Source organism: Xenopus tropicalis, chromosome 3 (assembly GCF_000004195.4).
Source record: "Xenopus tropicalis strain Nigerian chromosome 3, UCB_Xtro_10.0, whole genome shotgun sequence".
Taxonomy (NCBI): Eukaryota; Metazoa; Chordata; class Amphibia; order Anura; family Pipidae; genus Xenopus; species Xenopus tropicalis.
The window spans coordinates 81,579,034-81,606,334 of NC_030679.2; the positions used below are offsets into that span (position 1 = coordinate 81,579,034).

The following is a 27,301-nucleotide window of genomic DNA, read 5'->3' on the forward strand; positions in this document are numbered from 1 at the left end:
CTACTCATTGCACTCTAACATTTTTTACTGGTTTTCAAGTTATCTCTACTGGGCTTGGGGGAGCAAACATGTTATACAGAACTTTCTTAGGAGGTCTGAGTATTTTGCACATGCCCTACATGCATATGCCCACCAGGTAGCCCCAAAAATAGTGTTGTGTGTTCAGCAACACTATTTTTGCTTGGGACCTCCCTAGTGATTTTAGCTCTCTTTCTTTAACTTAGACGATTATTAGAAGCCCCTGGTAGAGATGGGTTATGTTATAGAAGGTGCAAAGTTTGCTACTGGTCTAGTAACCAATCAACTGGTAGCATTTACTGGTCACCTGTTTAAAAACTAACATCTTATTGGTTACAATGGCTTACTGTACCAGTGCAAACTTTGTTTTTTATTACATATGGGAAACATTTTTGATGAGAAACAAGCAAAGCTATTTCTATAGTAAAAGGGTCATGCAGCTCATCACTTTTCAACAGTAAAGGTAATTGAAAAAATCCACAAACATTCTGAGATAACATCTTTAAAGATGTGTATGTACATCAGGCCTCCTACTGAATTCCTGCATAGGTCATGTGCAGGTATCACTGCTGAGTATTTAGATGTGCACAATAGCTGCACAATGAAAGTAGAATGTTTTTGGAGTGTTTTGGTTACGGTTTGCTAAATCTCTTTAAAGGGGACCTGTCACCCTAAGAAATAATTACAGATTGTTTGCTATTGTGTTTGTCAAGCAAAATAAACTTCAGTTATTCTACATAAATTATTATAAACTTAAATTCTTTAGCACTGGAATTAACAATTGCAAAAGACAGGCAGGCTCCATTTTGTGGACACTGTTATTAAGGCAAGCTGTGCATCCTGCTAAAATCTTGTTTCTGTGCCAGTATGGGGGGGACGATACCCATATCCGTGCACTGATTACACAATTAAATGGTGAGGAGGGAATGTAAGGAGTGCAGTGACATCTAAGAAGTTCTGAATTTAAAGTGAAAGTAACTGTCCGCCCCACCCCTATGCCTAAGGCATAGAGGTGGGGCAGGTAAGATATGATTGACAGCTGGGACTTTTAAATGCTTATATAATGGGTTTAGATATGTTAATAAAAAAATGGCTTTGGGTTACATGTTTAATTTGAAAAGGGCTTTTATTATACAGCTTTTTATGTCTGGGTGACAGGTGTCTGACACTAGGACATTTCCTTTCAGAACTTAAAGCGATGTTGCTTTGTCTCATCAAAGTATTGCTTCTGGCTCTGTCTTCTTGGTCAGGTTTTTCACCAAATGGGCTGACATTTTGCCATTTGGATTTAGGATGGTCATCAACTAGCCAGTGAACAGACTCACCTACTTGATCTGATCTTGCAGGCAGCTGCAATATGATCACGTTTCCAACAACCACCCTGTCTAAAATTATCATTATCCTTTATTTATATAGTGCTAGTGCATTTTGTAATACTTTACAGAGATTGTTCATCATTGAAATCACTCCCTGCCCCAGTGGAGCTGCAGTCTAAAGTTACTCCCACACTTACACTAAGGTTAGATTCATCAGTAGTCATGAGCAAACCCATACCGACACAGGAAAACTTACTTACTTAGGCTTGCAGAAACACTGCTTAATATAACAAATATTGCATTTTAAAAAATGCAGAGGACCATGCAGCGCATTTTGTCCTTGCAGAGGTACCCATTACGTATAGCGTGAAGTGATTGATTACAGTTTCATGTAAAATTATTGTGAGAGACAAAATCCTTCCAGTGGGCATATCCTAACAAAACAATGGTCCTACTTGGACATTTGTAAGGTCAGGATATCATTAGACATAGACATTTTAGAGACATCACAGATGTCTGCAGATTTTCAGGAGCCACTAATGCTAGAAAGACATGAGGGCCCATTTATAATGCAAATACAAAACTCTACAATAGATGCAAACTTGTGCATGCTTGATTGCTTCTATGCATACTCTGTAGAACTTGCACATAGCACTAATGTGCCCATTCAGCCTTCTGTGATTTATTGCATGCAATTGCAAAACACAGAGCACATTAAAACCGGCCTTCAGGATGCACCCCTATAATGGTGGAATATTGGGGAAAATTACTACATTGTGGGTAAAAAAATTTGGTGACTTGCATTCCAGTTTCCTTTGCGTTGGTAAATAAACTCGGAGGTGTTCCCTAGGTTTGTATTTTTGACAGTTCAAATTGTTTAGATGCTACAAGATACTAGAAAAAGGTTAAATGGGGCCTTCCACCCACACATAAAAAGCTGTATAATAAAATGAAAACATCCTGTTATAAATGTATTTATAAATGTGAGCAGTCAACCACTTTCACTTTCCATTCTGCACTTCCTAGATATCACTGCACTCCTCCCCTCCCCCCACTCCTCCCATTCCCCCTCCCTTCTGATGGTCTATAATTGTGTAGCCAGTGCATGGGCATTACATCATCCATTCTGGACCATAAACAAGATTTTGGGGTGATACAACATTTGCCTTAATAACAGTGACTGCCTGCGTGCTGTGATTGTGAATTCCAAGACTAAAGAAAACAAGAGTTAAATAACTTATATAGTATAAGTAACTTTTATTTGTTCAATTAACATAATAGAAAAAGATTTGTAATTATTTCTTAGGGTGAGAAGTCCCCTTTAAATAGAACTGGTGATTCCTAATTAGTCATCTCTCTCCAGGAGAGGAAGTCACAAGGACATTCCTTTACCAGGCGTGAAATGGGTGGGCAGGAAGAGTTTCCTTACTATAGGAAGACTGTGCTAAAAGATGAATGGAGATTATTGCGAGAGATTTGAATACCTGGAAACATTTGGTAACGAAGACTAAATATTTTGGTGTCAGTTTCACATGAGAGCATTTAACACTGACATTTGAAAGCAATGCTATTTTCGGTTTAGCAAATAAACCACTGGGTAATAGCAATGTCAGCAGATTTTTGTGAATAGTTTGTGCCTAAGTTGATTCTGTATGTTTCCTGTATAAGGAAAAACTTTATTACATTTCCACAATAATGTGTTTGCTATTCTGCTTATTGCATGTGCTATATTTAGAGAGCACTAAGTAGAGACAACCTAAAAGTAAATTATGTTACTCATAGAACAGTGATCATATATTAATCTTATGAATCACAGAACATCCTAATTTTTCATACACATGTTTCTGGCAGATAGGTTAACACTGGGCTGTAACATACATCTGTGTGAACTTGCAGATTGTGCTAAGCAAATCACCAATTACTTGATTATTACTATACAGCACTGTGTAAGAATTAAGATATACATTGGTTAAAAGATTATTACAGTCATTAACCTAATTCTGGCAATGTTAATCTTGTATGCACATTGTACAGTAGTTTAGGAAGATGATTTTCACGCAGGAGAAATGTGCAAAGTACAGCATTAAATTCATAAGGAATTACTGAGAAGGAAAACACAAAGTTGCATAATATCTTTATAATATATACATGATAATCATTTTGGTTTAACCATTACAAAGTAACCCTCTCATCATTTGTTATGGATATGAGATTAAAACAGACTAATGCAAACATTTCATATGCTCTAGCCGCACTAGATTTAATAGCTATGCGCATTTGTATGTTTTATGTTTTAGCCCTTAAAAATGGATCTGAACATGTTTGTAAGTACAATACAATAGAAACATGTTTGCTCACGTTTCTTTTAGCTTAATGCGTATTCATCATGCTTTATAAAAATTCGTTCAGCCTTAAAGGTACTATGCTTAGTAGCCATAAACTTAATCTAGCTTCTGGCATCTGCAGCATGAGAGATTAATCAGAATCAGCACATTTCAATAAAACTCAAAACCAAATTAATTTTTAGTGCTTATTGCTCATGTGCTCATGCTGAGGGCTTATTTAGTAACTGCAAATTTTCTCCAAAGCATTACCACCATAGCTATAGCAATAGGCACTGAACTATGATAGTTCTGCTGCAGCTATAATTATAAAGGAAATGTCTGGTTGCAAATCAGGCAAATGTTTGGGGCAAATAAATAAATACATATATAAGTGTCTCTGCAAATAAAACTACTTGTCTAATGCTCAGTCATGCTGTGTGTGAGCTGAATTTTGAAGCACACGCTACTGGGGCTTAGCAGATTTATTGTGAATGTCCCAAACTAACTGAAGCAAATGTTGATTGCAGAATCAGTGGGGTTTTCTAACCACAGACAAACTGTAGTAATGCATTGAATGCATCTTTCAGGCATAAAGCACTTGTTTCCTGCAAGTTGCATTTAGAAGATTGTTGCAGGTCACACACGACCTGCATTCCATCATTGACAAAGTTGCATATTGGGGTTCTGACCTATTGTGAGACTGTATCCTAGTAAAGTTTTATAGGATATATAAACAATATGCTGTATTTGTAAGCCAACCAAGGAGGTAATGGTAATGCTAGCCCAGTCTAACCCTGTTCTGAACCCTGCTCTGAACCTATTATGAAGAATACTTGGTGCTGTTACAAAACAGACGGCATAATGAAACGTGGGTTTCTTTGGAAACCATCTATAAACAGAAATTTCCACAATACATTTTTGAAATAGGCCAGTGTACAATAACTAAATTAGGTCCTGTAGCCCTCCACATTTTCAATGCATGTTTGGTCCTCAGCATAAAAATCGTGTGTGGTGACATCTTGAAGTTGTAAATGTTTTGTTGTTGTTGTATACAGCCTTTGATATAATTTCTTAGCACGTGAATTTGATTTGATATAGTCCTGACGCATGCAATAAAAAATGTTGTCACAATCCTTCTTTAAACTTTCATTTCCTATAGCAAACACATGTCATTTTCCTTCCCTTGCAACTTAATAAGATAAAATCTCCAGCTACTCCCTGTCCCCGCAGGATGTGCATGGGAAGCAGCTGTTGTGCATGAGAAATGGAAAGAATAATTTAGTAAACACTTAGTGCAGACAGAAGCATCACAACCAGTTTATTCTTATTTATATTTTTCATTTCCAAAGCAAGGCAGTCAGTTCTGGTAGCATTGGAAGGAATATGATTCATATGAACTGTCTGTTACTGCTCTTTGTTGTTGCTTTCTAGTTGACTCATGTGTTAGAAATAAGAGGTACTTTGAATAAATAAGGCACCCCTTTTACAGCAACAGAAAGTGACAAATGGGCAAAACATAAGAATACAAAAGCAAAAGTGAGAGTGCATGAAAAAGAGAAGAAATGGAGGCAAGTCAATGGAATATGCTATGGTCTCTGACACACTTAGTTATTTATACTATTAAACTGTTGTTCAAAACAGTGCCATGGTACTGGTTAAACTCTTGGCTGCTGAATGGTGTGACCCTTATTCTGTGCTGCAGTGGCCACTTCTCAACTCTCTGTATATAAAAGCAGCTCTGGGAGGTGGGGGGTTACCAAATTTAATTTGATACATTAGATGATACATTTCTTATATTTGGCCCTGCTAAACATTCCTGAGTTTCATTATAAGCAGCAGTTATAATTGATACAACAGTTGCTAATATTATAACATTTAGTTCTGCTAAGAATTGTACCAACTAATGTAGCCCCTTCATCCATGTTTTGCTGAGGTCAAAGGTGGCAACCCAGCTTCCAGCTTCATTCTATAGCTAAGAGTTGCCTGGGGTCATGGGTGCTTTATTACAACCAAGATAAGAGGCAGAACATACGTTGCTATAATATAATAATATATAACCTATACAAAGGTCTATTTTATATATCCACTATCAGCTGGTATTTGTACATTTGCAGACCCAGCCTAGTTAGCTTGTTTTAGTCTTTAATATCCAATAAGTATTTCTGCCTGCTGGCAGTAGTCATAGTCAGTCTTAATGTATTCTTAATACAACCAGTTAATGAAACCTGGAACATAGTGTGCCTGTGTTCCATTGCTAGCAGAGACAGACTTACACAAAAAAATAATGTTCTGCAGGAAAGAGCCTGATGTTATAGCATGTTATTAGGAGACATTTTAAGCATTTTCATTTGTCATACCATGCCAAGTCACTTTAATTTTTAATGGTTCCAAACAATCAATAATCAATCATTTACAGTGGTAGCCACACTAAAATCAGAGCCAAATAATTCAACTGATTTTAACATTCTGATTTGGCTTTGCTCTAAGTATAAAACACAAACATGAAAAAATGTAGGCTCCTCATTGTTACACCTCTTGTCCTGCCAAGTTCCTTGCTTGATCCAGCCAGTTACACCTCTGGACAGGCCAGTTACACACCCAAACCAACCAAACCCTCATTTCAATTATATTTTCCCATTATTTGCCTGGCCACACCCATTTTCTGAAGTGGAAATATTTAGGGGGCACAACCCCAGTCAGTACCTGGCGGCAATTAGCGGTGGTGCAAACTTCCCGACATATTGCCATGCCACCACTGTACACTGTACACAAGTCGAGAAAGGAAGTAAAATAAACATATCACTTCTTGCTGGTGCAATCCCTTATTTACTGAACCAGTTTTGCCACACAAAACACTTCTGCAGTTTATTATTTATTGAGCCAGTTGTGCCACACAGGAGAAACTGGCTTAATAAATAAGGGATTGCACTAGCAAGAAGTGTTGAGTGTTGTGACTTTTTTCCTCAGCTAAGTGCACACGCATTTTTGCCTTAAGGTCTGCTTCTTTTACATCACCACTGGAAAAAGGGAGCAAAGATAAGGAAAGGCAGATACGTGGAAGTAGAAAGAGAGAAAAGCAAATCAGAGACAGAAAGGAAAATGGTACAAGAACTAGTGAAATAAGCGTGTAAGGTTAATAGAGGGGGAAAATACAGAGAGGGAGAAAGTGGGGAAAAAAGGCTATCTGAAAAACAATCATGTTAAAGAAAATAAGAGAAAATAAGAGAAAAGTAAAGTATTACTTCAGTCAGGATTAAATATTGGCTGAAATGCAGAGTTTCCTGACATTTCCAGTTGCAAAACAGGGAAATTTAGTTTAATTGCACTTTTCTTGCTATATTGAGTCTCCCATAGGTTGGTTCCCACAAATGTTGGGATACATGCCCACAAACATATAAAGTATCTTAGGGCCGTCATATCCTAGCTCACCTCCTCCATTTTACTGTCATTTCACGCTCTTTCTTCACACTCTTTTCTTCCAGTTATTGGGTAATGATCAAATCTCTACAATGCAGAAATGGATCATTGTCTCCCAATGATTTGGAATTAAATCAGTCCCTCTTTCAGTGGTATAACTTTAACTAACTCATGCTGGACAAATCTGTATGCACTTTCCTTGCTCAGTATCACATCAGAAAGCCACTTTGTATCTGCAAAATAATTGGTGCCACCATTGTGCTTGAATTTATACAATAAGTCTGTCCATTTTAATGTACAAAATTATTAAATTTGTTTTCTGTAAATTGTCACTGTCACTGTATAAGGTATATATAGTCTAAAAATAGCCTCTTACCAGTTGTACACTTGGGGGTATATTTATGATGCTGTGTAAAAAGTGGAGTAAAACATCACCGGTGATGTTGGTCATAGCAGCCAATCAGATGATTTGCTTTGATTTTCTAACTGTTGAAATCTAATTGCTGATTGGTTGCCCCGGGCAACATCACTGATAATGCTTCACTCCACTTTTTACACAGAATCATGAATATACCCCTTTGTGTATTACTTTGTATTACTTACTATCAGACAGCTGCACTTATTGTATTTTTAGGCAGTGTCCCAATTAAGTAAGTGTTTTAAAATTCAATAACAACTGAGTTAGTAGATGTTGATTCTTGCAGCCCTGCATGTTTGATCTGTGATCCATGCTAAAATGAAGCTGTGATTACTAAAAAGCAGAAATAGTGTACACATGGGGCTCAGCATGGTTCCATGGTGAATGTTGTCACTTGACTGCATTGGCTCTAATTGCTTCAGGGAAATTAATTAAGGTTATGTAGCAGTAACAGTGGCAGAGGGATATGGGATTTGAAATTTGTTATTACTTACCCTTAAACCTATGTTTTGTAAACATTTTTTATTTGTGCCCCCACTTATGTTCTACATTTTGTCCAGGGCCACCTCAACTCGCGAGGTTACATATATACAAACATCTTATTGCAGGCAGTGTAATAATAGAGTGCCATTTTGTGAGCTGCAGTTGGTTATTCAGTTTATTTACACTGCACATAATGAAAAATGACTTATAGTATGTTTGGTTTTACACAGTAAATATGAGCTGCTGGACTATGTAGCATTTGAAAGGATTTGACATATGTCTCCCCAGAGCATTGTGGAGATCTAGTGTGTGCATCAGTTTAGTGGTGATGGACTGCAGAGCATAAAAATAACCTTCCCATCCCATATATATTGTGGTGCCAATCTATTAATGTGTCACAAAACCCATTATAGAGACATGGCCATGTTAGGAGGCTCATTGTGCAGGATTGTTTGTTTACAGGATTATTTTCTAGACAAGTCAATTAAAAAGCAATTTATGGCATGTCCTACTGATTACACTGTGATCATTTTGATCTGTTACAGTTTAAAGCTTGAATCCCAAACCTATATATTTAATTAAAGCGGGCCTTCCACACATGCTCACTTAGAAAGATGAATTGGTTAGAATTACTCATTACTCTCATCTAATCCAATTGGGATTTGGACAACCTGAACACCTACAGAGAGAGAGAGAGAGAGAACAGAGTGGAACACACCCGTCACCAAAATAACAGCCCTGGGTGCAGGTCAAAAAATAGACAATATTTTCTTTTGCACCAAGTCCCTGAGTGGGCGGTACTCTTTTTCTCTCTCTCTCTCTCTCTCTTTTGTTTTTTCACCTAGACCTGCGAGTCCTCTGTATTTCCAATGTTCTATCCGGCACCCAGGCATTTTCCCTTTGTGGTGTGTGCCCTCCTTTTACTATACTATATATATATATATATATCAGAATACAGCGGACCCTGCACAGTTTTTGTGAAAAGTAATTCAGTATTCATGTCGCACAAAATATACAAAAACTGTAAAACTGGTCCACTATGTTCTGATATAATTACTACTTTGACGAAGCACCCAGAGATTACATGTACAGGTATGGGATCCCTTATCCGGAAACCCACTATCCAGAAAGCTCCGAATTATGGAAAAGCCATCTCCCATAGACTCCATTTTAATCAAATAATTCAGAATTTTAAAACTGATTTCCTTTTTCTCTCTAATAATAAAACAGTACTTTTTACTTGATCCCAACAAAGATACAGGTATAGGACCTGTTATCCAGAATGCTTGGGACCAAGGGTATTCTGGATAAGGGGTCTTTCCATAATTTGGATCTCCATACCTTAAGTCTACTAAAAAATCAATAAAACATTCATTAAACCCAATAGGATTGTTTTGCATCCAATAAGGATTATTTATATCTTAGTTGGGATCAATTACAGGTATAGGACCCATTATCCAGAATGCTCGGGACCAAGGGTATTCCGGATAAGGGGTCTTTCCGTAATTTGGATCTCAATACCTTAAGTCTACTTAAAAATCAATAAAATATTAATTAAACCCAATAGGATTGTTCTGCCCCCAATAAGGATTATATATATCTTAGTTGGGATCAATTACAAGGTACTGTTTTATTTCCACATAGAAAAAGGAAATCAGTTTTAAAATTCTGAATTATTTGATTAAAATGGAGTCTATGGGAGACAGGCTTTCCGTAATTCGGAGCTTTCTGGATAACGGGTTTCCGGATAAGGGGTCCGATACCTGTATAATTAATCCTTATTGTAGGCAAAACAATCCTATTGGGTTTAATTAATGTTTTATTGTTTTTTTAGTAGACTTAAGGTGTGGAGATCCAAATTACGGAAGGGCCCCTTATCCAGAATACCCTTGGTCCCGAGCATTCTGGATAACAGGTTCTATAACTGTCAATCATTTAAGCTTTAGATCAACCATCACAAAGTCCTAGGTAAAATAACCTTAAGGAGTTTCAGTTACTTTCTTTTAAAAGGTAATCAGGGGTTAGCTTTTTGTGTCTTTTTTGCTCAAAGAGCTAACAATCAGTATCCTATGTTTAATGGTAGAGTGTTATGCTGCATAAGAACATAACATATCCATGTTTGTTGGGACCAATTTCCGTCTTGTAATATACAGTGGTAGCGTTTACTGCCAGACAGACAGATGGTGCGCAAAGGCAATGTCATGTCCAGCACTTTATATCTAAACAAAGGCATCAGCATCATAAAATACAATGAGAGAATGGGGAAATAGCACCCTTTGAGAGAGGAGCCCTCAGTTGTAGTAAATAAGATATAATCAACAAGTTAATATAAATAGAATTCCGTGGAAAGCGCTTTTCTATTTTCTGGAATCTGTCATCTAGTAAGCAACTACTGCATGAATTGGTGTGTTAAAAGAACAACATATTTGCAAATGTTAATGCACAGTTATATTTTATTCCACATAAAGGAACAAAGAAAATAGTAATTGTGGCATGTGCAAAGGTTTGAACACATTGCCATGCTGTTTTTGCAAGGTCCCCGACCAAAATGACCTAATTGGCCCTTAATAGCCATTAGGAGTTGTCATCTGTTTATTAAGAAGAGCTTAATAAAATGTTAGAGCTGTAACTTAACAACCATGGGCTCTTCTAAGCATCTAAGTGAAGCTTAAAAATACTTCCAGCTTGCAATTTCCACTGTCCGTAATGTCATCAAGAAATGTTAATTAAGGGTCCTTGTAAAGGCAAGATTTGGCAGAGTGGTGGCACAGGAAACATTATATGTATGAGCTTAACTAATTATCAGCAATTCTGGGTGCCAGTGTGACACAGTCAGCCAGCTCAAGCTAAACAGGACAATGATCCTACCTTTCAAGCCACTATGAGCTACTTGAATGAAAGCAAGGTTTTAAGGTTTGGGAATAGCCCTCACAGTTCCCTGACACCATTGAAAATCTGTGGAAATAAAAGTGGGGCACAAGTCCCTTACAAAAATTGAAAACTGCTAGCACAAGGGACGAGGGGCAGTGGAGAGGGCATGAGGAGAGTAGCTTCTGCGGATTAGTGGGGGAGGGGCATGAGGCTGAGCGGAAAGGGAGGACACATACTTGCCTCCCTCCCCCTGCTGCTTTGTTTGTACTTTGCACCCTGCGTGGGGATTTGTAAATGGCCCATTTACAAGCTGTAATACGTGCCAAAGGGGGTCTTACTAAATACTAACTTATGAGGGTGTCCAAACTTTTGCACATGTCACAATTACTATTTCCTTTGTTCTCTTGTTTTTAAGTTTGTGAAATAAAATATAACTGTGCATTAACATTTGCAAATTTGTTAAAAAACTGATTCCTGAAGTAGTTGTTTACTACATTTCACTTAAACAATTAAATGAATATGTAATTTTGGCTTGGGGTGTCCATACTTCCTCATTCAGACATATCTTTGCACTTTGGGCCACATGGCTCTGGAAGAACAAAGGCACCAAAGTGGAAACCTAGAGTTGCTTTTACTTAAGATTCCAATGGAAAGCTGCCATATGTTTTCACTCTTCAGTGTAATTGAGTACAGTGAAGAGCGGGATTCTTTTATCGCCATTTATGAGCTTAATGAAAAACTGCTGTTAAGAAATTATTGTGTTTACCATACTAAACGCCTTTCCCTCCCACCCACACATAGAGATCATGAATATGCAAAGATCCCAGAACAAAAAGACCAGGGAAATCTGCAGAACGTTTGATCTGGTTGAGCTGGCTGTATGAATTAAATAAGTATCTGCTTATAACAGCAAAATAAAGTTACACAATAATGGGGTAACAGCATATTGGCTTATAATTATTTTATATGTATATACCCACATTCCAATACATAAGATTCAGTTTGTCCGTGTATTTAGGTAAATAAGGGGTAGCCGTATAAAATAATCTTGTTGATGCAGAAAGATTCAATACTGACCCTTTCTGGTCCACACAGTACTAAGATTCCAACAATGCATCATATGCCTAGCTCTAGCGCCCCTTTAAGAGCGCTGAGTGTGATAGCGGAGCACTCACAGCACCAAGGAGTTCAATGACCATATAAAAGCAGGATACCAAAGGCCAAGTGCTTTTATACAGGTCATGGAGATCTGAGGTGACTTCTAATATCCTCATATTTTACTTTCTTTATTATAATAGACAAGTTTCAGTGAGTCATGTGACACAAGTTACATCACTAAGCACCGATTACAACTGATGACATCATCATATTGTGTATCATAAACTAAAACTTACTCTTCCTGCTCTGAATAAATGGCAATGCATTTATCACAGCACATTGATTAAACAATAAGTTTGATAATTTTTGCAATTTTTAACTGATGGGCCAGCAGAACACCAGGAAAAAACCTGGTGGGCCCCAGCCCTAGTGGGCCCCTTCAGCCCAGGTTTGCTCCCACCTTACTTTCCTTTGCCGCAAATAGAATTATCGCAATGGAGGGGTGTGGGTGGGTGAATGATGTACTTGCACACATACCTGGGGGAGTGTTGGCCCCACAGCAAGTAGGAATGGGGTGTGCGTCTGGGGTGGGGGCCAGACACTCCAGTTCAACCCTGGGCAGATGTCTTTCCTGACAGTAAATACATTCAGTTGTGCGCAGGACACTACTGGCTTAGCTTGTGTTTTCATAGTTGTCAGTGTAACAGTAGCGGAAAAGAAGCTAGCTAAAAGTAGGTACAATATCACCTAGGAAGTAACACATGGCAACCAATTACATTATTCCTGTTGCTGATTTAACAAAAGCTAATTACTGGTTTATTAGTATGGGTTACTTTGCTAGATACAAATTTATATTAGTAAATGAGCTCGTTTATATTTAGCTTGTATAGGCAAAGACATGACAGCCCACATAGTTTGGGTATGGCTAAGAGCATGGGAAAGATGTACGGCACATGTGACTTGTTATGCTTATATTGCTGGGTTGTTTTATTTCAGTAGGATGGCTACATAATATTGGTTGCAAGTGCATATATATCAGAGGATTTACTACATGTTTTGGCCTTGGAACCTCAAATATGCCTAGTTATGGTGGGGTACTTTGGTGGGGTACTTTGCAAATCCTCTTATATACTCATGTGGGATTTGAAACAATGCAAATTAAACAAAAGTGTTAAACTCATAAACCCTTCATATATTAGTTTATGTTGTATATGTTTCAGAACAGTATTAAAGGTTATGTAAGACATTATATGGTATGAATAAAAGAGAAATTTATTCATGGTAATGATATCACAGGAATATTGAAGAAGAACTTATACTACCATTCTATGGTACATTAGATTTCTGGGATTTATATGAAATGTCTTTCATAAATAAACAACTTGTATTTAGTCAGCTTAACTGAACCCAGTAGGATTTACTGCTGTTAGAATATGTGCTTAGTTCTTCACAGACAGAGCTATGATCAAGTCAAAGCCAAGTAATGAGCGTGGCCCTTGTTTTTCAGACAGAATAATCTTTTATTAGGTGAGAGGTCCTTGGCCCTGCAGCGGGTCAGATACAGGCACCATTGTTCTGAAAGAATACATGAGTCATGCGAATGTAGTGCCAGGCAGGCACAATTCAGTACCAGCTGCAGAGCAAAACACTTTCATAGAACTTATTTACAGGCTCCACTGAATGCACATGGAAACTTTAGGCAGCTGTGTTTACACTTTATATTTTCAGTGGCTGAAAATATAGTTGGACCTTAAGGCTTTTTTATTTAATATGTTTGTTGCCAAGTTCACTTTGTGTTAATAAAAAATAACGCAGAGATGTTGGTTATTGGCAGGGCATATTCATTCAGAGGCATTTTAACCACTTAGGCTACATGCAGGTTGTATTAATACTAGGATAACTGGTACTGAATTTGGGCCAAGCTTCTTGGTGCCCTGGATAACAAAGAAATGGCAGATGGCTGCATCACAAAGTGTAATATAGCCTGGAACACTACCGTTATTCCTCTGTCACAGTTATAAACCCTTCTTCGCTTTCCTCTTACAGAGGCAACACACTTTCCCCTTTTACCAGTAATGTTTCCCATTTAATTTCCCCCTCCTACTTACAATGCTTCAACCTGCCTCCTCCAGCAATAGATTCAAGAATATCTAGGACAGTAAATAAGACTTAAATCAACCCATAAGTCACCCAAATCGACCCTCAGGCTTGACTTCTAAGAGTACTCAGCAAATAGTCATTGCCTCCAAATCTCAACATAAGTAGCTTTCTAGATGGGTCACTCTCCTTGTGGCCAACCCCACAGCTTGGAAACCAGTAAAACAAGAAAACACTTATCGAAGCTACTATATGTTACCTTTGCAGTAGACGCAACAATTGTGTTGGACAACTGTTAAGTTTAGTGTACTTCAAGACTGTTTATTGGAACAGACTAATTTATAATGAAATGTACAATATATTGTTTTGAAAGTGCCCTAGAGGGAAAAGCTTTAACATTTCTGACACTAGAAATTAAGCCTTTTTTACATCTATCATAAAATTGTCTTTGCATGCTTTTTATAATTTTGCCTCAAAAGTATTTGCCCAATGCTTTTACATTACCTATCTAATCCCCCATGTTTCCCTATGTGGGGGCTGCCATATCTGTGCAGCAGGAGTCCATTAGTATTAAAAGCTTTAATTGACAGGTTAAGAATGTACAGATTTAGGAAGTTCAGTTAACAATTATTTACAAAAGCAGCCCTAATAGTGAAAAATTATCGCTTTTATTGGACATTAATATTTTGAAGAGTAATTTTTTTGGTGTCAGTATCACTTCTATTATATACAAGGGCAAACACAAATGTTTGCAATTTTCCCTAGGATAGTAAAGGTGTCATGAGGACATTTATTCATAATGAGGGAAAAGGTTTTAAAGCTGGTATTGTTATGGCATTGGGACTGTCTAGGATTAAAAAAAAAAGAATTTAAATAAATAAATTGAACAACCCTTTCACATGACTTTGTCACCATATGATGACAGTCCCCATGCATAGTATTTTGGATTACTGTAGCCTCACTTTCATTCAAGATCCAGTACAAGTGATGCTGTGATTCCGAAGGCTCACTGATAAGCAGGATATTTTCTGTTTATTAAGAACCTTCCCTTGTTTAAAGGAGGAGGCAAGGTAAAAAGTAAGTAAGCTTGTTCAGAAAGGTCTATGAAAATACAGTGATAAGCACTCACAGAAACACTGTACTGAGTCCTCTATCACAAGAAACACAGGATTTATTTTATTCTTTTGTGGACACGTGTTCTTCTCTGTCAGACTTTCTTCTCTCAAAAAAATCCTTCAGGGCATGGCACGAGTCTGCTCAGTTTGCTCTCTCCCCCTCCCAACTGTGCTGTGATCTGAGCTACCAGCAGTCAGATCTTCTGCACAAAAGCTAACAAGACCAAGCTAAAATGGCAGCTGCTATCTTAAACAAACAGAGAGAGCTTCTAGGGCTATTTACCTAGGTATGGTAAAGCTTTCTACAGAATAAATAGGGTGTTCTAGCTTGCACTGTTGTGACTAATCTATTGGCAATAAAATGCCAAAATGCCTTCCCTTCTCCTTTAACCCTTTCACTGCCAACAACATACGGCGTACGTTGTTGCAGTAAAAGGCTTTATCTGCCAACAACGTGCGCTGTACGGAATAGACAGACAGTTGTGCCTATTCTGGATTCCCCAGAATCTGTTCTTTCCAGAAATGTAATTTTCTGGGATAAACCTTCTGTTAGTGGATTTTTTGGCCTTGAAATCTTAAGTATACAGCTTTCTGAAGCAGTGCTTTGGAAATTTGGTAGTGTACTGCTGGGAGTTTTTGACCTATACAAGTGAGAAGTCATTATAAAACTATATATATTTGGTATTGGCACGTTCAGGAGACATGGGACTTTCCAAATCAGTTGTATTTTTGTGCGGTATGTGTGTTTATATTATGGAAAATGTGATTTAGACAATTAGAAGCCTATATCTTGTTACAGAATTGGAATTACACCAAAATTCTATCATATTTTGAAAGCTTAGGTTGTCCTGAAAAAAAGCAATATATTGTTTTCCTGGGTAAACTAAAAGTCCCCCCGAGGAAAGGCCCCTAAAGTGAAACAGTGCAAAATGTTCAAAATCTGTCTGGCAGTAGAAGTTCCACTTTGGTCCAATACGGCTGGCAGTGAAAGGGTTAAACTGCTGACTGGACTGCTAAAGCTGTAATTGAGTGTACCATGGCAGTAAAAATGCATCCTGTGCCATAAGTCTCAAGGTCATCACTCTACCATTTTTAAGCATTTTTGCTAATATCATGTATTTGCTTTCTTACAGCCAAAGCTATTGGCCAAGGAGTTGCTTGATCTTGTTGCATCACACTTCAATCTGAAAGAAAAGGAATATTTTGGGATAGCCTTTACAGATGAAACGTAAGTATAATATCATAAAATTATAAACAAGTGTTGAATTTGCCAGCGGGCAAGTATTAAGAAGCAGAGGGATCAAAGGCCTCCCCAAATTTGCTGTCACAGTTTAGGAAATACTACTGTAGGACCAATATAATATACCTAACTATATAGCATTAGTATATAATGGATCCTGTCCCAAAGTCAGTTCCAGCTTGGGCACTACCTGCATGACATTTATATGTTCTACTAATGTCTGGGTGGGTTTCCTTTGGGTATTTTGGTTTCCTTTTTCAATCATACAAGGCAGGTAAATTGGTGTGTGCCAAAATTGGACCTAGCATGTTTGAATATGAAAGAGACCTAAATTGTAAGCTCCATCAGGATGGGATATGTGTTGTCACCATATAAACTGTCACCATATAAACTGCAGGAAATAAATAAAATAAATTAATTAACAAAGCTTGTTTTTATTATACATACATGTATCTGGATTGTCTTGATAAGTGAACAAGTCAAATGAGCATCATTTATACCTTACCATTAATTTCATTTATTAAAAAATATATATATTTAAGAATACAAGATGTCAAATATAGTGTCACATACAGGGATATTTTTCAGCATTAAAGGAGAAGGAAAGGCTAATAAAGAGTTAATCTCAAGCTGCAGGCATACCTTAAGTTGTCTCAATAGTGCCCTTAAGTCTCCCCATACTTCACCCGTTCAGAAGATCAGAAGTCAAACAGAAAAAAAAACCGCTGAACTGGGTAGAGAAGATTCCCATAATGCATCGCTCCTTCAAGACTTGGCGACTTGGTACTGCAGGCGGCGCATGCGCACACAGCAGGAGCGTCTGGTTGCCATGGCGACGCAGCGTCGGAGAACTCTGTGGCAAGCAGGTGGAGGGAGCGGGGGGGCAGGTGCAGCGAGCGGCGGAGGGTTTGTGGCAGGAGCGGGGAGCGGCGGAGGCTTTGTGGCAGGAGCAGGGAGCAGAGGGGGGGCTGGCTTGTGCTTTTCAGCCCATACAGACATGCTGGACAAGATGGCGGCGCCGTTCACTGAAACAAGTATGTAGGTTCTAGTAAGTGTATCTCTGTAAATCTTTCATTAGGCAAGCCAGGAATATAGCGTTTTTACACAGCAATAGTAGTACTATTTAATAGTGTGCTTAATAGATTTTGACTTTCCTTCTCCTTTAAAAGCCAGAGGTAGAGTCATTTTTTATGCTGTTTCCATCAGGAATGTGAATCTGTATTATTTGGACAAGGCAATGTACTTTATGTAAATGATGATATCTATATATGTTTCATATTGTATCAATCCTTTTACAGGGGCCATTTGAATTGGTTGCAGTTGGACCGCAGAGTACTAGAACACGACTTTCCCAAAAAGTCTGGTCCGATTGTGCTGTACTTTTGTGTAAGGTACGTTAGATAAATACTAAGGAGGACTGATTTTTTTATTGTGGCATGTTTGCAATTGGCTTAACTCAAACTCATGATGTCCCCAGCCATACAAATTAAAACAACTTACAATGGTATCTATAAACTATGTAGAAAAAATGCAGATTGAGTATGGAATTTGACTCAATGGCCCTTTCATTTTCTATGTATCCACTATTAAATTTGTATTAGTTATGTGGTAAAACTGTACTTGACTATCATGGGCATTTGGAAACTAATCTGCCTTATGCATTCTCTCTAGCCTTTATACTATAAGGGATAACTGCTTGCATATGCCTGTGGGAAGGTGGTGTTCATGTGCCTTGCATGCCAAATCTGGAATTGGTCTTTTTTATTTTAATATTGCCTCCACTATCCTAATTCAAACCCCCTTCCATGTCCAACATTAGCCAGTCTTGCCCCAAACCTCAAACTAAGTTACCTTTAAGCTGGATTTTCAGGTTTACCCTAAACTAGGTTTCAGGTTTACCCTAAATCTTTCCTGGGCTGGTATTTATGCTCAGCCCCACATGCTACTGCTTCATGCTCCCTACCCCCAGGGTTCCTCCACCCAACACCTATTTTTGACATTATAAAAAATACAATTCTAACCAACATTGCAATATACCAATATATCAAAATATCAATCCAGCAGTTTAAAAGTTATTTGAAAATGTAATTGCTATCTCTGCATTCCTGGCTCTGACTCCTAAAAATATTGCAAGCCAGCTGTTAAAAGCTGATTAAAAATCCTGGAGGAGACACGACTCCTGTTAGATAGTTATAACAGTTAGGGGCAGAGAACAGGGAAGGATACTTGTTAAAGGGATACTGTCATGATTCTTATGGTATACTTTTTATTTCTAAATGATGCTGTTTACATAGCAATAATTGACACTACAAATTAAAATTGTATTCTTAAGGCAACAAATTTATTTTTTTTAGTTGTAATATTGGTGTCACTTGAGGGTAATTATAAATCAACAGCTCTGAAAGCAAAAGGTTAGAGAGTTGTGTAATATATGTGACAGAGGAAGATTTGAAAAGGTTAAATAGAGAACCAATACACCTTAGTCAAAATTCACTTCTTAGGCTGATTATCAAATATCCATCAGTCCAAAGGAGTCTAAAGAGAAGGGCACTGTGTCAATTACAGATCCACAGAATGACTAGGTTATAAATTAAGTAGAGTACTATTATTATCCTTTATATTATAATCCGGCATATATTGTTCATAATTCTCTTAAAGGGATACTGTCATGATTTTTATGGTATACTTTTTATTTCTAAATTGAACTGTTTACAAATAATTAATTTGCAAATAATCCATTCTACCATTTAAATTGTAGAACCAACAAATGCATTTTTTTAGTTGTAATATTGGTTTGTAGGCAGCCATCTCAGTGCATTGTGCCTAAGTCTGAGCTACAGACTACACATTAGAACTGCTTTCAGGTAACCTATTGTTTCTCCTACTCCAGTGTAACTGGAGTAGTCACAAGCTGGTCTTGGATTTCTTACTATTGAGTGCTGTTCTGATATCTACTGGGAGCTGCTATCTTGCTACCTTCCAATTGTTCTGCTGATCGGCTGCTGGGAGGGGGGTGATATCACTCCAACTTGCAGCTCAGCTGTAAAGTGTTTATCAGAGCACAGGTCAAATGGTTGTGGCATCCTGGGAAATGAAGAATATCACTAGCCCCATGTGAAATTTCAAAATTAAATATAAAAACATCTTTTTGTGTTTTTGAAAAACACATTTCAATGCAGGATTCTGCTGAAGAAGCTCTATTAACTGATGCGTTTTGAAAAAAACATGTTTTCCCATGACAGTATTCCTTTAATTAATACATATTGGAAAATGTATTAGATTATATTTTCTTTCATTATGCAAAAATCTGGGTGAAGAACCCCTTTGATATTTTCTGCACCTTTTTTATTAATATACCCGTGTTATTAACTATAAGTTATTATGTTGGGTTGAAAACCCCAACATACTGTTCTTCGACTTCTTCCTTCTTCCTTCTTTCTTCTTCCTTCTTTCTTTCTTTGTTTCTTTCTTCCTTTCTTTCTTCTTCTTCCTTTCTTCTTCGCGCCCCCCATTTTCTAAACGTTACTCCTCCTACAGTTTTAGGGGTACAATACCCAAACTCCCCACACATCTTCGCCCTATAGCGGAGCAGGTTGCTTGTGCTTTTCTAAGCGATCCGGCCCCCCGTCTTTTTGTGGCGCCGCTCCAAACCCCCCAATTTTCCCATTGACTTTGACAGGGAAGATTTTCAAACTGCTGCCACACTTACAGCTTTGAAGCTACACCCCCCAAACTTGAATAACATAATCATGGGGTCACCCCGAATGAAGCAGCAACATTTGTTGGATGACCCCAAAGTGGGTTGGGCCAACAACAGCCAATCAAATTTTAATCATTGACTTTAATGGGGAAATTGAAACTGCTGCCAATCTTACAGCTTTGAGGCTTCACTACCAAAGATTTTCCAAACTTTGCACATTCAGTCACTGGGTGACTACGCATTCAGGTTTTTTGTTTTTTTTTTTTAACCCACAAAGTGGGAGGGGCCAACAGCAGCCAATCATATTGTACCCATTGACTTTTATGGGGAAATTGAAACTGCTGCCAAACTTACACCTTTGAGGCTACACTCCCCAAACTTGAATCACACATGGGCTCAGCCTGAATGAAAATATGATGATTGTTGGATGCCCAAAAGTGGGCGGAGATGTGAACAGCCAATCAGATTTTACCTATTGACTTGGCAGAAATCCAACCTGCTGCCATTCTCACAGTAATAACACCGGGGTCCCCAAACTTTGCAGAGTTAGGCACCAGGTAACTGGGTTCAAGGTAAGAAAAAGTGGGCGGAGCCACCAACAGCCAATCAGAGTTTAGCTTTTGACTTTCAATGAGGAAATCCAACCTGCTGCCATTCTCACAGAATTAAGACCAGGGTCCCCAAACTTTTCACAGTTGGTCACTAGGGGACTGCAATTTTAGTTTTGAAAAGTGGGCGGAGCCACCAACAACCAATCAGATTTCACCTATTGATTTTTATTGGTTTGTTGCCAGGCTTCCTAAACTTTGCATAGTCAGACACTGGGTGACTACGCATTTAAGATTTTTTTTTTTTTTTTTGTAAGTGGGTGGAGCCACCAACAGCCAATCAGATTTTACCTATTGACTCTAAATGGGGAAATTCAACCTGCTGCCATTCTCACAGTATTAACACCAGGGTCCCCAAACTTTTCACAGTTGGTCACTAGGGGACTACAGTTTTAGTTTTGAAAAAGTGGGCGGGGGCCACCAACAGCCAATCAGATTTCACCTATTGAATTTTATTGGTTTGATGCCAGAGTTCGCAAACTTTGCATAGTCAGTCACTGCGTGACTTTGTACTCAAGGTTAGAAAAAGTGGGCGGGGCCGCCAAAAGCCAATCACATTTCTTTCATTGTTTTCAGTGGGAAAATTTTAACTGCTGCCATTCTCACATGTTTAATGTCAGGGTCCCCAAACTTTGCACAGTTTGTCACTAGGTGACTATGTTCCAAGTTTAGAAAAGTGGGTGGGGCCAACAACAACCAATTAGATTTCACCTATAGACTTCATATGTTTAAATTTAAACTGCGGCCATTCTTTAAATATTAATACTAAGGTCTCCAAACTTTGCAGAGCTAGTCACCTGGTAACTGCAGTTCAGAGTTAGAAAAAGTGGGTGGAGCCAACAACAGCCAATCAGATTTTACCTATTGATTTTCAATGGGAAATTCAACCTGCTGCCATTCTCACAGTATTATTACTTGTGCTTTTCACAGTATTAACACCAGGGTCACTAGGGAACTGTATTTTTAGGTTTTTAAAAAGTGGGTGGAGCCACCAACAGCCAATCAGACTTCACCTATTGAATTTTTTTGGTTTATATTTAAAATGTTGCTTTGCTCACACTATTTATGTCAGGGTTCCCAAACAAGTGGGAGGAGCCACCAACAGCCAATCCATTTCCACCCATTAGATTTCCTTGGTTTATATTTAAACTGATGCCATTATTTAAATATTAATTCCAGGGTTGTTAAAGTTTCCAGAGTTAGTCACTGGGTATTTGCCATTCAAAGTTAGAAAAACGTGGGCGGAGCCGCCAACAGCCAATAACATTTCACCTATTTACTTTCAATGGTGAAGTGTAAAATGCTGTCAGCCTCACAATGAATGCCTGAGTCCCCAAAATTTGCAATGTTGGTCACTGGGGGACTGCAGTTCAAAAATAGGAAAAGTAGGTTGGGCCACTAACAGCCAATCAGATTTCATCCATTGAATTTTATTGGTTTAAATTTAAAATGCTGTCATTCTCAAACTATTTATGCCAGGGTGCCCACTGTTTGTCACTGGGTGACTTCGGCTCAAGGTTAGAAAAAGTGGGCAGAACCACCAATCACAATTCACCTACTGACTTTTATTGGTGTAATTGCTGCCGTTCTTTATCTATTAATCCTAGGGTACAGTTGCAACCTTAAACTGTAGTTGGTCTAAAGTTCTCAGTACCGCCAATAGCAGCAGCCAGGGGATGATAGGAATTGTATTTCAACCACATCTGGAGGGTTGGAGGTTATACATCCCTAGTGAACATAACTGTTGCTCTGCCTAGTTTCTTTGTCTAAATATATGCACATATATCTGTTTATATTGCACACACATTTCCACATTCCCTGACTGATCCTTAGCTGCACCATTGGTTCTGAAGTTTTGATAAAATGAAGGACTCCTGCTATGTTATTCAGCTCCCAGTATAATATTATACAGAAATCCAAGCACTCTGCTATGGCAACCCTCTCTCTGTCTCTCATTCATTGCCTTGTCCTGTGGTTAAAAGAATACAAATTATCTTTCCCCACCATGAGGTACTGCCTTGATGAATGCTGTATTCTAACTGTCTTTTCACAAATATTTCACATCCAAATTTATAACATAAAGAAAGTGCTTGTGAACCAATTTTTTACCTCAAGATCAGCATGGAGACTGTAATACCTTTTCCATCTAGAATTTTAGTACCTTTATCTATAGTGTACAGTAAAAAGATATTACAGTTTTTCTTTCTTTCTTTTCTTCTTTTTTCTCACATGGGAAACCATAATACAGCCATTCTGAAATCTGGATTTAGAGATGAGAAACATTTTTCTGCCTTATTGATGTAAGATTTTGTAGCACAAAGCAGATCTATTATCTAGACATCTGGTATTGTGGAGTTTTTGCACATAATGAAAAGGTTTGGGAATTGTAAGGATAACATTTGAGTTGTGAAAGCAGGAATAACATGTTGAGTTATGTGCTTTACTACAATCCGGATATTGTATTATAGGACTGTTTAAGCAGTAACGGTCATCAGAAGAGCCCAGTGGACTTGTGGGCGGAACAGGGTTTTTAAGTGATCCCACTGGGAGAGACATTTACACGGATTCAGTCATTACAATATTTGCAGCCAGAAACATCAGGAATAAAGTATTAACATTAAACGTTAAAGGGTGTCTCCAACACGAATTGTTAGGGCAGATTGTTCATGTCATATCATATGAGATATGTTGTTGTATGTGTTTTGTATAATTTTTTGAAATATAGCAGTAATATTCTAAACTTTTCTACTGCAAATACAAAATATAGCACATTAAAGGACATGGCAAATGAGACATATATGGTGAAACACTAAAAAGATTTACAAATAAAGACTGACTTTTTATTTTTATTAAATGGCCACATACAGGACAAATTACTTTTAGTTCAAAGTCAAGTGATCTGCAGACTGATTACTCAGGTCTTTTGCAGTTTAACAATACACATGTACAGCGTAATGTAATTTGATTTGCTTAAGCAGATTTTCTGGTACTTTGAGATTAAAAATGGGTGAGAAAATGTAGCAACATATGTCATATGTTGCTGGAACATCAGATAAACTTTCAACAGAAAATTTCAACAAACGTCGCATTCCTGTGTTTTTCAAACCCAGCAACACTCTGAGACAGAAGTTGGTGCACCCTAAAGACCCTACACCAAATCACATGAAAAGTAATGTGGTCTATGCTGTCCAGTGTAGTGAAGAGTGCTTTGACTTATACATTGGGGAGAAAAAACAACCTCTCTGTAAGAGAATGGCCCAACATAGAAGGGCCAACTCCTCAGGACAAGACACAGCAGTCTATCTACACCTCAAGGAAAACGGACACTCTTTTGAGGACAGTAACATGCTTATTTTGGACCGTGAGGACAGATGGTTTGAAAGAGGTGTGAAAGAAGCCATTTATGCCAGCCTGGAAAAACCATCCCTGAACAGAAGAGGGGGCCTGCTACACCATTTGTCATCAACATACAATGCCGCTTTGACATCCTTACCATGGCGGTTTCACAACAGTTCATGCTTCCAGTCATGTACTTTGAAGGATTAACACCTGCATCAATGAGAATCATGGTAAAATTGTGACTGGATGATACCTTCATACACTTGTCAGTTTCAATAACACAAGAAAAAGGCAAAGTTGTGCTCAACCACTACATTGTAAACCATTAGGCGGGGGTGCAATGAGGCTGTGACCACAAAATACATATAAAGAACCACAAAAGATCCTCTGCACTCACCCATTATCAATGTGTAGAAATAGGACAATAAGACATTTCTGTGCATTCAGCTACTAAGAAATGCCCTCCCCCCCCCAGACCCAAAAGAGGGATTGTTTGTCCATACATTGCAATATACTTCAAGCTGGCCAACTACGTCAAAGTCATCCCTTCTGGCCAGTCCTACACTGACCTATATAAGTAATTTTAGATTAGTACTGAGCAAAGGGACTAAGTTTTACCTGCAACATTCTTGTTTATAAGGTTAAAACCCCCATATGGTTGCCCTTTTATTGGCTCCATTGGGATCACCTGACTGTAGCTGGGAAGAGTGGGGGCTACAACATGGAGCTGGCCACTGCTCCTGTATAAACAATAACACAAGAAAAAGGCAAAGTTGTGCTCAACCACTACATTGTAAATCATTAGGCGGGGGTGCAATGAGGCTGTGACCACAAGATACATATAAACAACCGCAAAAGATCCTCTGCACTCACCCATTATCAGCCAAAACCTAACTGAATAAGTTCAATGACACCATTGTGATTGGATGTCTTTTACTGTACTACCCTCAAGGGTTTAAATGCCGAGGAATTCCCTACCAGTCATTTGAACTGAAGAAGCCACTCGAAAAAAACTCAAAAAAGTCCAGTTGTTTTAGACTTAATTCTACTAGATACTGTATACCTGTCTTGTTGGATACATAATTCCTTTAATAGGATCTTGAAAACAAATGTTCAGCTGGTAGATCTATTATTGACAAATATTGTTTATAGCTGAACTATTCATAGTTATAATTGAAAAAAAAGTTAGTTTCACAAGCACTTGCCATGGAAATTGTACAATTGTAGTGACATGATGGCATATTGCTTAGTACAGTCCATAGTCAACATGGTTTCTATTAGTGTGAATATAGCAATTGGTACCTGAAATCCAACATAAAAAATAATGAATATATTTGGATCACTTTGTAAGTAATTTTATAAATATTTCAAGTGCTTTTCTGTCTCTCACCCCCTACAGAGAGAACACAGACTGTTATTTCTTTATCATTGCTTTCCCTAGCCAAATGCTGAAATATCATATCCTTGTGGTATGAAACATTATCATGTGTAGTACATGTTGCAATCCTGCATAATAAACATTTTGTGTGTATTTTCCTTGATCCGTAACATTTGCACTTTTGAATATGTGCCTCTTCCTGCAACTCCTGCCAGGTTCTTTTGGTTGCTTCAGACAAGACAAGCAGATACTTGGTTTGAATCCCAAGAGCTGGCAGCTCAGAGGGAAGGCTCTTCATCTTACATTAAAACTACCATTGTTTTTTTTTTTTTTATTGCGTGTGGGTCAGTATTAAATTAAGCAAGTTTTATAGTTGTTATGGTTTGTCAGCACTCCAATATTGCTGAGCTTTTACAAACCCCTGGAATCCTGTTATTTAGAATTTGACTCTAGATGACTGTTTGTAACAGTTCTTAGGGCTCTGGCACACGGGGAGATTAGTCGCCCGCGAGAAATCTCCCTGTTCCCGGGCGACTAATCTCCCCGAATTGCCATCCCACCGGCGAAAATGTAAGACGCCAGTGGGATGACACACGCTGCGCAGCAATTTTGGCAAATCGCCGAAGTTGCCTTGCAAGGCATTTTCGGCGAAAATGCACTGAACATAAATTATTGCCTGGGGGTCAAGACATAAACAATATCTGTTTGTTAGGCAATATACAAAATATACAAAAATATCTGAGCCTCCTTCTACTTTTTAGTCAAAGCTTTCATGTTCCTTCAAAAAGTATTAATAAATACCATTTTTATATGCCAAAATCCAACTGCAAAACATTTCTTCTCTTTCTGCATAATTTGGAATCCTGGCAGAGGAGGCGGGACTAAAACACTGATGTTACAAATTGTAACAATATCCACAGCATGCATTGCACTGTGATGTTCCTTTCCTTATTCATATGACATGTGCAGGGAATTGTGGGATTTGGAGGATGCAGACTGAGGACAGTTGACTACTGTTACATTTTATATGAGACTCAATGCAGTCAGCCAGATCAGCAGGAGAACAAGGGGACCAGGCTTACTGTAGGTAACTGTTCCAAACCATGTTATTACATTAAAAATCATGAAAGGATGCGAGAAATAGTTTACTTTTCAAAAAGCTTAAGTTGTGTTTGGTTGAAGTTTTCCTTTGGTAAGTTCAGGGATGATGCTCAGAGCATACTTGTTTGTGCCAGGTCTAAAATTTTTCTTATCCCAGCACAGCAGTGCCCTATCCAGGGTACTGGAGTCAACTTGAAGCAGTATTGGACAGTACCAGGACAGTGGCATGCATACGTGTGGTTTAAAGGACATGTAAACCCTACATTTTCCTGCCATGTATATAGGTTGGCCATATCTTCCCCACTCAAACCACACCTTTTGTGTTGCATATATCCTCTTTGTTTGCCCTTACAATTTGCTAAACAAATAGTAGCTTTTATCCAGCAGCCATTTTTCTTTTTACATATCTTTAGTGACATTTACATCTGCAAACGGCATATGTGCACTGTAAAGTTCATGCATGGCAGGTATTTCAAGGAGACTGTTCACTGATTTTTTTTGGGGGGGGGTTTATATGCCCTTTATAAAGATATCTCTCCAGGGTTGTTTCAACCAATTCATCTTATCCTCTAATGATAATTGGGATTGGTCATATTTTATCTCTATCCCTGCAGACAGTACCTTGTACCTAATAGAAACTAAGCTAACATAAGACAATATTGATGGCAAAATACTCCAATGGTTTTATTTAATATTTCTTTTTTTTTTTTTTTGGAGACTTACGGCTTGGTGAGCTAAATTATGGAAAAAAATCCCTTATCTGGAATACCCAGATAAG

The 27,301-nt window shown here is 38.1% G+C and overlaps 1 protein-coding gene across 7 annotated transcripts in view; it reads left to right on the plus strand.

Annotated features, from left to right (window-relative positions):
* The window catches only part of frmd4a (FERM domain containing 4A), a 235,920-nt gene that overhangs the window by 125,442 nt on the left and 83,177 nt on the right, over positions 1–27,301 (plus strand). For all 7 annotated transcript variants that reach the window (XM_018092333.2, XM_012960027.3, XM_002935243.5 and 4 more), the window contains exons 3-4: positions 16,291–16,385; positions 17,696–17,788. In XM_018092333.2, the coding sequence (XP_017947822.1) occupies positions 16,291–16,385; positions 17,696–17,788 (188 nt within the window). The remainder of the gene's footprint in view (positions 1–16,290; positions 16,386–17,695; positions 17,789–27,301) is intronic.